The sequence below is a fragment of the Camelus bactrianus genome, chromosome 15 (genome assembly GCF_048773025.1).
Source record: "Camelus bactrianus isolate YW-2024 breed Bactrian camel chromosome 15, ASM4877302v1, whole genome shotgun sequence".
Classification (NCBI taxonomy): domain Eukaryota; kingdom Metazoa; phylum Chordata; class Mammalia; order Artiodactyla; family Camelidae; genus Camelus; species Camelus bactrianus.
In genome coordinates this window covers 68,806,596-68,821,549 of record NC_133553.1, presented here as the reverse complement: position 1 = coordinate 68,821,549, position 14,954 = coordinate 68,806,596, and the positions used below count along the sequence as shown (strand labels likewise).

Below are 14,954 nucleotides of genomic sequence, written 5' to 3'. Positions count from 1 at the left end.
GCTCCTGAAGCAGAGCAGAGAGGGCAGACTGAAAGCACACTGGTGGCTAACTGGTTTCCTGCAACCTCCCTGGCATGCACCCCAGCCTGAGCTGAGTGAGTGCTCCATCACCACTTGCCCTGCATCACAGCCCCACAATGGAGCAAGGACTGCCACAGCCAAGGATAAAGCTAAGCTATGAAATGCCGAAGTAGCTCAGACTCTAAGCGATGCCTGAGCAGTCATTATTGGCAGTTGGACAGGTGGCACATCGGAGGCAGCCTGGATCTCTGATGGCAGCTAGACCGCTGCAACCCATGCCCTGAACCCTGCTGAACACCCACGCCAGCCCCTCTTGCACCAGCACTGCTGCTCTCTGGGGCAAGAGCGCAGGAGCTGGGAGGGAAAGAGCACACACTCAAAGGGAACAGAGCCAGCTTGGACTTGACCTTCAGGACTTCAGTAACATGAGAACTGACCCTAATCGCTGATAAGACTGTGATGGCCACTGAACATAGGGGAAGCCCTGCCTCACCCCTGGCTCTGGCCTTAGCCTCTCTCCATCTCCAGCCCCACCTCCTACCATGGTGATAGCTGCCAGCACACCCTGAGGAAGACATGACTTGTGTTCATGGCAAATCCAGCTCTCCAACCAAAGCCACTGGGCAGAGATAGACTGCATCGGGACACTCTCTCACACAAGAACATTGCGACAGGTAACTGTTTCACTTAGTTACATACAGAGAAAGATAAGCAAAATGAGACATCAAAGGAATGTGTCTCAACGGAAAGAGCAGGGAATCTTTAGAATACTGTCAAAGATACCAACGTTCACAATATAGATGTCCCAGAAGGAAAAGAGAGAGAGAAGAGGGTTAAAAATGTATTTAATGAAATTGTGTCTGAAAACTTCCCAAGCCTGAAGAAGGAAACGGATATCCAGGTATAGGAAGCACAGGGGGTTCCAAACAAGATGAATCTAAATAGACTCATACCAAGATAAATCATAATTAAAATAGCCAAAGTTAAAGAAAGATAAAGAGAGAATTCTAAAGGCAGCAAGAGGAAGACAAAGAATCATGTACAAAGGAACCATTTGGGGGAGCTCATTCTACCGTGTGGACACTGGTGCTGGCAGGTGCCCCTGTGGATTCTCCCTACAGCTTATTAGCCTCGGGACACAGCCCCACACCCACCCAGTGGACTATAGGCACCAGTACTGGGACACCTCAGGCCAAGCAACTAACTAGGCAGGGAAACAGCCCCACCCACAAGCAGACAGGCTGCCTTAAGGCCCCTGAGCCCATGGTCACCCTGGACACAGCCCTGCTCACCAGAAGCCTAGGACCTGGCCCCACACACCAGTGTGCAAGCTCTAGACCATCCCCAGCACCCTCCACTCAGAGATCCCAGGACTCAGCTAGTCCCACCAGTGGGCAGGCCCCAACACCAGGATCCCTGGCCCCCCTCCACCCAGATCTAGACTTGAAACCAGCCTCACCCACCAGCAGGTGGGCATGAGCCACAGAACACCCACAGCCTTACAACCTGAGAACCCAGCCCACCTACCAGCAGGCCAGATCCTGCCCTGGGGCCAGCTGGGCCCCAGTCTTGCCCACCAGTGAGCCCGCTCTCCTCAGGACCAGCCTCACCCACCAGTGGGCAGAAACCAGCCACAAGACAACTACAACCCCACACCCTGCAGACCTAGCCCACCCACTAGCAGGCCAGCACCTGCCCTGGGTCTGGCTGGGCCCAGGCCCTGCCCAGTAGCAGACCAACACAAGCTTTTTGACACCCTCAACTCTGTAGCCAACTGTGTCAGGAACTGGCTCCACCCACCAGGAGTCTAACACCAGCTCTGGGACCCCTGAGTTCTGCACTCAGATCCCAGGACCCAACTTTGCCTGCCAGTGGGCTGGCACTAGCACCAGGTTCTGGCTTCACCCACCAACGGGAAAGAAACTGCCCCAGGGACTCCTGGACCCCAACTCCACCCACTAGTGAGTCAGCACTAGTCCTGGGTACCCCCGGGGTTCTGAACTGAGATGCCTGTGACCCAGCCTTGCCAGCTAGTGGCCAGCAGCCTTCTCACAAGGCACAGCATGGCAACCAACCAGATCAGGGGCCAGCAGACCTACCAGACCACCCACAGTAGTCAACTCACCACAACAGAAGAATCCACGCAGCCCATACCGGGCGCATCCCTAGAGCAGACAGCTGTGGTAATGAGAGGGGCGTGGCTGCCGGGATGCACAGGAATCTCCTATAAAAAGCCCCTCTCCAAGGCTGGGAAATGCAATCAACCTACCAGACACATAGAAATAAAAACAGCAAGTTAAGCAAAATGAGGCAACAGAGGAACATGTTTCAAACAAAAGAACAAAATGCCGGAAGAGGGTCTAAGTGAAGTGGAGACAGGCAATCTACTGCAGAAAGAGCTCAGGGTAATAACCATAAAGATGATCAAAGAACTCAAGAAAAGAATGGATGCACAGAGTGAGAAGATAGAAGTTTGTAACAAAGAGTTATAAAATACAAAGGACAAGAAAACAGATGAAGAATATAATAACAAATAAAAAACTGACTAGAATAATTCAACAGTAGACTAAATGACACAGAGGAAGGGCTCAGCGAGCTGGAAGACAGAGTAGTGGAAATCACTGATGCTGAACAGAAAAGAAACGAGGACAGCTGAAAGACACCTCTGTGAAAACAACATTAATGACACTAATATTTACATTATAGGGGGTCCCAGAAACAGAAGAGGGAGAGAAAGGGGCTTAGAATATATTTGAAGACATAATAGCTGGAAATTTCCCTAACCTGGGAAACAACATCCAAGTCCAGGTGAGTCCAAACAGAATTAGCCCAAAAAGGAACACACCAAGACACACAGTAATTCAAATGACAAAAATTAAAGATACAGAATATTAAAAACAGCAAGAGAAAAGCAACAAATAACACACAAGGGATCTCCCATAAGTCCATAAGCAGACCCCTTAGAAGAAAGTCTGTAGGTCAGAAGGGAGTGGCACGATATATTTAAAGTGATAAAAGGGGAAAACCTATAACCAAGAATACTCTATCCAGCAAGACTTTCTTCAGATTTGATGGTGAGATCAAAATTTTTATGGAAAAACAAAAGCTAAAAGATTTTAGCACCATCAAACCAGCTTTACTAGAAATGTTAAAGAGAATTTCTCAAAACAAAACAAAAAAAAGAAACAACTACAAACATGAACATTATAAAAGAAGAAAAAATCTCATTAGTAAAGGCAAATATACCATAAGGGTAAGAAACAATCCACACACAAAGCTGGTAGGAAGGTTAAAAGACAAAAGTAGTAAAATCCCCTGTATCAACAGCAAGCAGTTGAGGGATGCACAGCACAGTTAGATGTAAACTATGATGTCAAAACAGTATCTGAGAGGGAGGAGAGTACAAATGCAAGGTTTTTAAAATGTGTTTGAAATTGAGAAGTCAGGAACATAATCTATAGAGATATAGATGTATAGATGCATAGATATAGACAAATTAGGTAGAGATACAGATAAATATATTGATATATGTAAACCTTATGGTTATCACAACAAAAAAAATCTATAACAGATACACACTCACAAAAGAGAAAGGAATCCAAACATAACACCAAAGATAGCCATCAAGCCACAGTAGAAGAGAACAAAGAAGAAGGAACAAAAAAGGAGCTACAAAAAAAAACCCCCAAAACAATAATAAAATAGCAGTAAGAATGTACATATCAATGATTACTTTAAATATCAGTGGACTCAATGCTCCTATCAAAAGACATGGAGTGGCTGAATGGATATAAGAACAAGACCCATATGTAATGCTGCCTACAAGAGACTCAGTTCAAATTTAAAGACACACAGGCCAGAAGGTGAGAGGAGGAAAAAGGTATTCCATGCAAAAGGAAATCAAAAGAAAGCCAGGGTAATTTTTCACAGAACTAGAACAAATAATTTTAAAAATCTGTGTAGAATCGCAAAAGACCCCAAATAGCTAAAACAATCTTGAGAAAGAAGAACAGAGGTCGAGGAATCATGTGCCCTGGCTTCAGACTATACTACAAAGCTGCAGTCATCAAAACAGTATGGTACCAGCACAAAAACAGACACATAGATCAATGGAACAGGACAGAAAGTCCAAAAACAAACACACACACTTATGTTCAATTAATCTATGTCAAAGGAGGCAAGAATATACAATTGGGAAAAGAAAGTCTCTTCAATAAGTGGTGCTGGAAAAACTGGACACCTACATGTTAGAAAGTGAAATTAGAGTTAAAGACCTAAATATAAGACTGGAAGCCATAAAACTCCTAGAAGAAAACATGGGCAAAACACTCTTTGACATAAACCATAGCAATATTTTTGGCATCTGTCTCCTAAGGCAAAAGAAATAAAAGCAAAAATAAACAAATGGGACCTAATTAAACTTAAAAGCTTTTGCACAGTAAAGGAAACCATGCACAAAATGAAAAGATAACTTACTGAATAGAAGAAAATATTTTCAAATGATATAACCAATAAAGGTTTAACATTAAAAAAAGTACAAATAGCTCATACAACTCAATATCAAAAAAACAAACAACCTGTAAAAAATGGACAGACCTTAATAGACATATTTCCAAAGAAGACATAAAGATGGACACACAGGCACATGAAAAAATGCTCAACACAGCTAATCATCAGTGAAATGCAAATCAAAACCATAATGGGCTATCACCTCACACCTGTCAGAATGACTTTCCTCAAAAAGAACACAAATAACAAGAGTTGGCAAGAATGTGGATAAAAGGGAGCCCGCGTGCACTCCTGCTGGGGATGTCCAGCAGCTATGAAAAACCTTGGGTTGCTTAGTTTGCAAACGAAGGCACACTTGGTCTTAGCTAGCCCTGGGCGGGTAGTACCCCCTAGATTATCAACAAGACCTGAGATGTCAAAGCATCATTTACAGAAACTGGAAAACGTGGTTAATTCACACTTTAGTCAAGTCATTAAATCTCAGACAACAGTGGAGTTCCAACAGGTTTGTGAGCCTTGGATCTGAAACAGTTTTTCTCCATGCTAGCTGTATTCTGTAACTTGGGGAATTTTTTTAAACTGTGGTTTCCTGCTCTCATATTCTTGGCCAATTACATGAGTATCTCTGGACCCTGATCATTTTTAAAGCTTCCCCAATGAGTCTCATGTGATTCAAAGAGAACCACTGGTCTAAGACTGTTTCTCAAAGTCTGAACCAGAACGACCGGCAGCAGCATCGTTTGGGAACTTGTTATAAATGCAGAGTTTCAGGCTTAACCATAGACCTGCTAAGTTAAAACTGGGTGGGAACCAGCCCTGTGTTTGTACAAGCCCTCCAGGTGATTCTGCAGCTGGTTTAAGCTTGAGAACCACTGGTCCAAGGTGAGGAGCATCTGAGACTTGAGTGCAGTATCCTCCCATCACATCCCTGCCTCCAACACAGACACTCAGCCCTCTGAGCAAATGCCCCACAAAGTTCAGCTAATGTGTTTTTATCACCAAGTATTAGTCTGCTGTTCTTACAGACAGAAGAAGTAGGCGCGGCCTGGGGGTTCCCAGGGTCTCCCTGCTACCACAGTCTCCAAATGCTTTGATTTCAACCAGTGTCTGCACAGCAGTCAGAAGACGGCCTGAGCTTAGGCAGGAAACCAGCACGCAGTCACTGCTGTGCTGATGGGGAGCACAGAGGCTCCCAGGGAATGCGGCATCCAGATGCTCCTTGGAAGCCTGGTAGTCTGTCTGCACAGGACAGATGCACTCAGCACCTGGCTTTGCTGAACCCGTGGCTAGCACTTAGGAACTCCAAGTTTCTTCAAGTTGCAAATTTTAATATTCAGAGGGAGCTGAACAAGTGGTAAAACTGTGGGGCTTTGCAAAGAAGTGACTGAAAACAAACAGTATCTATAAAGGAGGAATTAAGTGAATAAGTGGTTTTTTTTTTTTTTTTTTCCTTTTTGGGAAAAATTTATTGCAGAAAATAAGCATAAACAGTGGAAGAAAATACCACTGGGTGACTTTTCTCCAGTGACAAGAGTCTGGCTCTGGGACCATAGTCCTGCATTGTAATCTCAGCTCCTCATTCTACCAGCTGTGAATTTAGGAAAGTTAATTAAATTCTAAACTTCTCTTTTCTCATCTACAAAATGGGATTATGATAGTATCTATCTAATCATTTGTTTTCAGGATTAAAGAAGATGATGCCAGTAAAGTGCTTGGCATTTTGATCTTCGGTCAATAAAATCCAACTTCCAGTTCTGCTACTAATGCGTCATTAATGTTATTAGTAACACAGGGCCTTAGAGTAAACCCGCAAAATATTAGCTGTTCTCATCATCATTATTATTAGGGATGCCAAGCCTCTGCATTAAACTCCCATCAGGGGAAAAGGGCTGTATTGCAAAGCCAGACATGCCAAGGACCCCCTGAGAAAAATATTCTTTCTCAAAATTCAAACAACTTATTTGAATGTCCAACTTATACTGAGCCTCAACTTAGACAGAATAGGATAAGTTACACTGTTGTGAGAAACCTCAAAATCTCAGTGGTTTGACACCACAGTGGTTTATTTCTTGCTCATGTTTCAGGTAGACTCAAATCACTTGGTATCTGTCCTTCAAATGGTAACTCAGAGACCCAGACAGTTTTCATCTGGAGATATACATTGAAGGACAAGGTTTAGAAGTAACTTAAACTCTATGGTTCTCACCCACTGATCATAATTCTAGCATAGTCTTATCTCTCTTTCCAAGATAATTAATTAGTCATTATGTCCGTGAGTCCATTTGTTATATAGAATGGATAACATTTCATCAGCCATCATGGTGGTTCTCATCTGAATGTCCTAGTTGGTCTATGTCCCTGCACCAAAACTGAACCTAAGTGTAAATCTGACATGTATGAATTGAGTGGTACAATCACCTCCTTTATTCTAGACAGTATACTTTCATTAATGCAGCCTAAGGGTTATTTTCTTTTTGTTTGTGTGTGGTGTTTTTTTTTGGGGGGGGGGGAGGGAAAGGTAAGCAATACTGAACTAATCAACATCAACAAATACTGCCATAGATATATAAGGATTCAGTTCCCTCTTGTCAATGTTTATTCTCCTTTCATTCTGAACAGGAATCTGCATTATGGAAAAAGTTCACAAGAAGAACATAAGTTGAAGAGATTTCCTTTCTCTCCTTTATCCATCAATATATCGCCTACCCATCCAATGCAGGTTGCTAGCCTTATCATCCAAGTTTGTAAAGGCAAATACTAAGAAAGGTAGCTGTCAAGGCTTGACCAGCCTTGTTATTTCTTGGACTGACCCCTCACATCCACCTTGTTGCAGGTACCACATCTGTGTGACCGTGCTGATCTACTTCCTCCCCCTGCTGGTAATAGGCTATGCATACACCGTAGTGGGAATCACGCTGTGGGCCAGCGAGATCCCTGGGGACTCCTCGGACCGTTACCAGGAGCAAGTCTCTGCCAAGCGCAAGGTGAGCAAAGGGCAGGCAGCACTTGACTCATTCCGGCACAGGTGGCAAGCGGGCGAGCACATGAGCCCCAGAGCCTCAAGAGGCCCAGAGGCAGCAGGTGCAAAACATCCCTGAATCCCCAGAACAGGAGGAGGGAGGAGAGACAAGGGGAGGGGAGGGCAGGGAACAGCTCTTTCTTGAGGGTCTTTGTAACCTAAGCCTGCCTGTACAGTCATGAGCCATCTCGCTCTCGCCTTAAGACTAATTGAAAACTGTCAAGTAGTAAAAACAGACACATATTTAATGACAAAAGCATTGAAGAGTTATTTAGTTCTCTTTTATTATTACAGTTTGACAAAATAATACATTCACTTGGTTCAAACATACGAAAATACTAAAGGAAAGCAAATTATGGAGATGGAGAACAGACCAGGAGTCGCCAGAGTTAGGACTGTGGGGGAAGAACCTGCCTATAAAGGGATAGCATGAGTGAGTTTCTTTGTGATGATGGAGCAGTTCTGTGTCCTGATTGTGGTGCTCCCCCCCCCCCTTATCTCTGCATATGATAAAATTTCATAGAACTATTCACCAAAAAGTTGCACGTAAAAACTGGCAAAATCCAAATAGTCTGCGGCTTAGTTAATAACACTGGACTATCACCAGTTTCCTGATTTTGATCACGTGGCATCATTCTGTAAGATGCTGTGATTGGGAGAAGCTGTGTGATGGGTCCTGGGAACTCCCTGTACTATTTTTGCAACTTCTTGGGAGTCTTAAATTATTTGAAAATTAAAAGTCAAAAAATATGTTGAGTCCATCTTTCCATGAAAAGTCGCCCTCCTTTCTAGTTCCTCCAACTACCCAGTTCCCAAATGTGCATGTACATTCACACACACACACACACACACACACAATGGTAACCATTACTGTTTGTTATTCATCCTTCCAGATATGTAATGAATTTATAAGCCAAATAGATTTTTTTTCTTTTTTACACAAATAGTAAATACACACTGTTCTTCCCCTCATTTTTAGATTTAACAGTATCATAACCTCTTAAAAAATCAACATAGAAAGAGCTTTGTCATTCTTTTTCTCTTTTGGTATTTATTTGCATACTATTTCATTGTGTAGATGCTAGATAGTTTTCATTTTTTATTGAAATACAGTTGACTTACAATATTATGTTAGTTTCAGGTATATTACATAATAATTTGATATTTACATACACTATGAAATGATCACCGTAAGAAGTCTAGTAGCCATCTATCCCCATACAAAGTTATCAAAGTATTACTGACCATATTCCTTATACTGTTCAATACATCCCCATGACTTATTTATTGTATAACTGGCAGTTTGTACCTCTTAATCTCCTTCACCTATTTCATTCACCCACCCATCCCCCTCCTTTCTGGCAACCACCCTTTTGTTCTCTGTATCCCTAAGTCTGCTTGTGTTTTGTTTGTTTCCTTGTTTGTTTTGTCTTTCAGATTCCACATATAAGTGAGATCATGTGGTATTTGACTTTCTCTTGGATAATACCCTCCAGATACATCCATGTTGTCCCAAATGACAAGATATCATATTTTACAGCTGGATAATATTCCATTTTATATGTATAACACATCTACTTTATCCATTCCTCTATCAACGGACACTTAGGTTGCTTCCATATCTTGGCTAATGTAAATAATGCTGCTATAAACAATAGGGTGCATGTATCTTTTCAAATTAGGTTTTCATTTTCTTTGGATAAATACTGAGGAGTGAAATTGCTGGATCATATGGTAGTTCTATTTTCAATTTGTTGAGGAATCTCCATACTGTTTTCCAGAGTGACTGCACCAATTTACGTTCCCAGCAAGTTTACAAGGGTTCACTTTTTCCACGTCCTCACCAACTCTTGTTATTTGTTGTCTTGGTGATATTGCCATTCTGACAGGTGTGAGGTGATATCTTATTTTAGTTTTGATTTGTAGTTCCTTGTTAGTGATGCTGAGCATCTTTACCTGTGCCTTTTGGCCATCTGAATGTCTTCTTTGGAAAAACATCTATGCAGATGGCTGTCCATTTTTTAATGCAGTTTTTTTTTTTTTTTGATGTTGAGTTTTATGAATTCTTTGTATATTTTGGATATTAATCCCCTATTAAATATATTGTTTGCAAATATCTTCTCCCATTTAGTAGACTGTCTTTTTGTTTTGTTTATGGTTTCCTTCACTGTGCAAAAGCTTTTCACTTTGATATAGTTCCATTTGTTTATTTCTACTTTTGTTTCCCTTGCCTGAAGAGACATATCCAAAAAAATTACTAAGACCAAAGTCAAAAAGAGTGCTTTCTATGTTTTCTTCTAGAAGTTTTATGGTTTCAGGTCTCCCATTTAAGTTTTTAATCCAGTTTGAGTTTATTTTTATATATGATGTGAGAATGTAATCCAGTTAGATTGTTTTGCATGTATCAGTCAACTTTTCTCAACATCATTTGTTGAAGAGGCTGTCTTTTCCCTGTTGTATATTCTTGACTCCTTTGTGAAAGATTAATTGGCCATATGTGTGTGGATTTGTTTCTGGGATCTCTATTCTGTTTTATTGAGTTCTATGTCTCTTATGTGCCAGTACCATGCTGTTTTGATTACTGTAGTTTTTACTATGGTTTTTGAAATCAGGAAATCAGATAGCTTAATACCTCCAGCTTTGTTCTTCTTTCTCAAGGTTGTTATGGTCTTTTGTGTTTCCATACAAATTTTAGGATTATTTGTTCTAGTTCTGTGCAATTGCCTTTGGTATTTTGATAGACTGCGTTGAATCTATAGATTGCCTTGGGCAGTGTAGTCATTTTAACAATGTCAATGCTTCCAATCCATGAGCTTGCTGTATCTTGTTTGTGTTTGTGTCCTCTCCAATTTATTTTATCAATGTCTTATAGTTTCCCTTATAGTTACAAGTCTTTTACCTTCTTGGTTAGGTTCATTTTTAGGTATTTTATCCTTTTGGATCCAATTGTAAATGGGATTGTTTTCTTAATTTCTCCTTATGATAGTTCATTGTTAGTACATAGAAATGTAACTGATTTCTGTATATTAATTTTGTATCTTGCCACTTTACTGAACTCATTTATTGGTTCTAATTTTTTGGTGGTGTCTTCAGGATATTCTATGTATAATATCATGTCATTTGCAAACAGGACAGTTTTACTTCTTCCTTTCTAATTTATATGCCTTTTATTTATTTTTCTTGTCTGATTGCTTTGGCTAGCCCTTCCAATAATATGTTGAATAAAAGGGAGAGAATGGCAACCTTTTCTTGTTCCTGATCTTAGAAGAAACGTTTTCAGCTTTTCACCATTGAGTTATGATGTTAGCTGTGGGCTTGTCATATATGGCCTTTATATGTTGAAGTATGTTCCCTCTATACCCACTTTGGTGAGTGTTCTTATCATAAAATGGGTATTGAATTTTGTCAAAAGTTTTTTTTTCTGCATCTATGAAGTTGATCATATGATTTTTATTCTTCAATTTGTTAACATGATATTGACTGATTTACTGATATTGAACCACCCCTGCATCCTAGGCATAAATTCCACTCAGGCATGGTGTCTGATCCTTTTAATATATTGTTGAATTTGGTTTGCTAATGTTTCATTGAGGGTTTTTGCATCTATGTTCATCAGTTATATTGGCCTCTAATTTTCTTTTTTGTGGTGTCTTTGATTTTGGTATCAGAGTGATACTGGCTTCATAGAATGAGTTCAGAAGTGTTCCTTCCTCTTCTAATTTTTTGGAATAGTTTGAGAAGGATAGGTGTTAACTACTCTTCTTTAAATGTTTTGTAGAATTTACCTATGAAGATGTCTGGTCCAGGACTTTTGTTTGTTGGGAGTTTTTGTTTTGTTTTGTTTTGTTTTTTATAACTGACTCAATTTTATTACTGATAATTAGTCTGTTTGCATTTTGCACTTCTTCACAATTCAGTCATGGGAGATTGTACTTTTCCAGGTATTAATCTATTTCTTCTAGGTTGTCCATTTTCTTGGCATTTAATTGTATTTAGTAATCTCTTATGATCCTTTGTATTTCTGTTGACATTGAATGTAAATTTTCTTTCATTTCTGATTTTACTTATTAGAGCTCGCTCTCTTTTTTTGTCTTGATGAGTCTGGCTAAAGATTTATTAATTTTGGTTATCTTTTTTAAAAACCAGATCTTAGTTTCTTTTATCTTTTAAATTTTTTTAGTCTCTACTTCATTTATTTCTGCTCTGATCTTTATGATTACTTTCCTTCTACTAACTTTGGGTTTTGTTTGTTCTTCTTCCTCTAGTTCCTTTAGGTATAAGGTTAGGTTGTTTGAGATTTTTCTAGTTTCCTGAGGCAGGTTTGTATAAATCTAAACATCCTTGTTAGAACTGCTTTTGCAGCATCCCATAGATTTTGGATCATTGTGTTTTCATTCTAATTTGTTTCCAGGGTTTTTAAAATTTTTCTCTTTAATTTCTTCAGTGATCCATTGGTTGTTTAGTAGCATATTGTTTGACCTCCATGTGTTTGTGTTTTTTGCAGTTTTTTTTCCCTTGTAATTGATTTCCAGTCTCATAGCATAGTGGTTGGCAAAGATGCTTAATATAATTTCAGTCTTTTTAACTTTACTGAGGCTTGTTTCGTGGCCTAGCATGTGATCTATCCTGGAGAGTGTTCCATGTGTACTTGAAAAGAATGCGTATTCTGCTTCTTTTAAATAGAATGTTCTCCCTCTCTCTCTCTCTCTCTCTCTGTCTGTCTGTCTCTCCCTCTCTCAATTTATAAATATGTCTAATGTATCTCTTAAGGTCAATTTCACTTACTAATTTTCTGCCTGGATGATTTTCCCATTGATTTAATTTAGTTGTTTAAGTTTCCTATTATTGTGTTACTGTCGATTTCTCCCTTTATGTTTGTTAATATTTGCTATAGATATTTAAGTGCTCCTATATTGGGTACCTATAAATTACAAATGTTATCACTTCTTCTTTGATTGAGTCCTTGATCTTTATGTAATGTCCTTCTTTGTCTCTTGTCATAGTCTTGTTTAAAGTCTATCTTGTCTGGTATAAGTATTGCTACCCCAGCTTTAGCTTCATTTCCATTTTCATGGAATAAGTTTTTCCTTCACTTTGCTTTCAGTCTGTGTATCTTTAAATCTGAAGTAAGTCTCTTGTAGCCACCGTATATATGGGTCTTATTTTTGTATCCATTCTTCCACTCTATGTCTATTTATTGAAGCACTTAGTCTATTAAAATTCAAAGTTATTATTGATAGGTATGTACTTATTGCCATTTTTAATGTTTTCTAGTTGTTTTTATAGTTTTTTTTGTTGTTGTTGTTCCTTTCTTCCGTTTTTGCTCTCTTCCCTTGTGAGTTAATGTTTGCCTTTAAAGTTATATTTGGATTCCTTTCTCTTTTTTCATGTATATCGAATATAGATTTTCAGTTCATAGTTACCATGAGATTTATATATAGCAACCTATATATACATACATATGTGATTATTTTAAGATGGTGACCATTTAAGTCTGAACGTATTCTAACTGTCCTTCACTTTTATTCTCCCATCATTTTTAATGTTTTTGACATCATATTTTATATCTTTTCATTTTGTATATCCCTTAACTATTATTGTGGATATAGATGATTTTTCTACTTTTGTCTTTTAAGCTCCCTACTAGCTTTATAAGTGGTTGACCTGCTACTTTTATTGTATGCTTGCCTTAACTGATGAGATTCTTTTCTCTCATGTTTTCCATATTTCTGGTTGTGGTCTTTTCTCTTCCACTTAGAGAAGTTCCTTTAACATTCTGTTAGGCCATTTTAGTGGTGTTGAATTCTTTTAGCTGTTGCTTGTCTTAAAATTTTTATCTCACCTTCAAATCTGAATGATAGCCTTGCCAAATAGAGTATTCTTGGCTGTCTGTTTTATTCTTTCATCACTTTGAATGTATGGTGTCACTCCTTTCTGGCCTGCAAAGTTACTGCTGAAAAGTCAGCTGACAGTCTTATAGGAGTTCCTGTGTATGTAACTATTTGCTTTTCTCCTGCTGCTCTTAATATTCTCTCTGATTTTTAATATATGCCATTTTAGTATAATGTGTCTTGATATGAACTACTTTGGGTTCATCTTGATTGGGACTCTGTACTTCTTGGATCTGGATGTCTCTTTCCTTTCTCAGGTTAGGAAACATTTCTGCTATCATCCCTGCAGATAAGTTATTTGCCCTTTCCCCTCTCTTCTCTCTCTGGGACAATGCAATGTCCCTACAATGCAAATATTAATACATTTTTGGTTGGTTGTCCCAGAGGTCTCTTAAGCTATCCTCATTTTTTGTTATTTTTTTTTCTTTTTTCTTTTTTCTTTAGCTTTGATGTCTTCCAGTTTGCTCATCCATTCCTCTGCATCATCTAATCTATTGTTGTTTCCTTCTAGTGTATTTTTTTTATTTCAGTTATTGTATTCTTCAGCTCTGTTTGGTCCTTCTTTATATTTTCTAACTCTTTGTTTAAATTCTCATTATGTTCATCCATTCTTCTCTTGAGTTCATTGACCACCTTTAAGCTCTTGAACTCTGTTTCGACTAGACTGTTTACCTCCACCTCATTTAGTTCTTTTTCTGAGGTTTTTGTCTTGTTCCCTGTTTAGAACACATTCCTCTGTCTCCTCACATTGTGTATGCTTATTTCTCTCTACTTATTTATATGCATTAGGTAAGTTGTTTACATGTGCTGATCTTGGAAAAGTGGCCTATGTTGGAGTTGCCCTATAGGGCTCAGCAGCACAGTCTCCTCTAACCAGCAGAGCTATATACTCTAGGGGTGCCTCCTATGTGTGCTGTGTGGGCCCTTCTGTTGTGGTGGGGCTGACTACTGTGGTAGATGAGGTTAGTTCCAGCCCAGTTCACTCCCAAGCCCTGCCTTGTTTGGTTGCTGCTGGCCCACTGATTGGTGGAGTTGAGTCCCTGCCTATATAGTTGCAAGGTACAAGGGCCCTGAGGCTGGTGCCAACCCACTGATGCACAGGTCCAGGTCCTGGGGCAGCTGACTATGGGTCCATGGGGGGCCTCGAGCTGGTGCCAGCCAGCTGCTGGGTGGGTAAACTCCCAGAGCTAATAGGCTAGAAGAAGGACTCTAAACTGGCATTTGCCAAAACCAGTGTCCTCATGGTAGAATGAGCTCCCCAAAATGGCTGCCACCAGTGTCTATGTCCCCAGGGGTGGTCCCAGTTCCCTCCTGCCTCTCTGGGAGTTTCTTCAAGGTCAGCAGTGGGTCTTATCTAGGCTTCTTTCAATCATTGCCTCTGTGCTGGGACTTAGAGCATGTGATACTTTTTTATGCACTCTTTTAAGAACAGAATCTCTGTTTCCTACAGCCCTCTGGCTTTCCTGTATGCAAACCCTGCTGGACTTCAAAGCCAGAAAGTCTTAAGTTTTATC

The 14,954-nt window shown here is 39.8% G+C and overlaps 1 protein-coding gene across 1 annotated transcript in view; it reads left to right on the top strand.

The window, feature by feature from the left end:
• TACR1 (tachykinin receptor 1) overlaps positions 1 to 14,954 on the top strand; it is a 171,135-nt gene that overhangs the window by 150,249 nt on the left and 5,932 nt on the right. Inside the window, exon 3 of the mRNA XM_010953344.3 lies at positions 7,364 to 7,514. Within this exon, the coding sequence (XP_010951646.1) occupies positions 7,364 to 7,514 (151 nt within the window). The remainder of the gene's footprint in view (positions 1 to 7,363; positions 7,515 to 14,954) is intronic.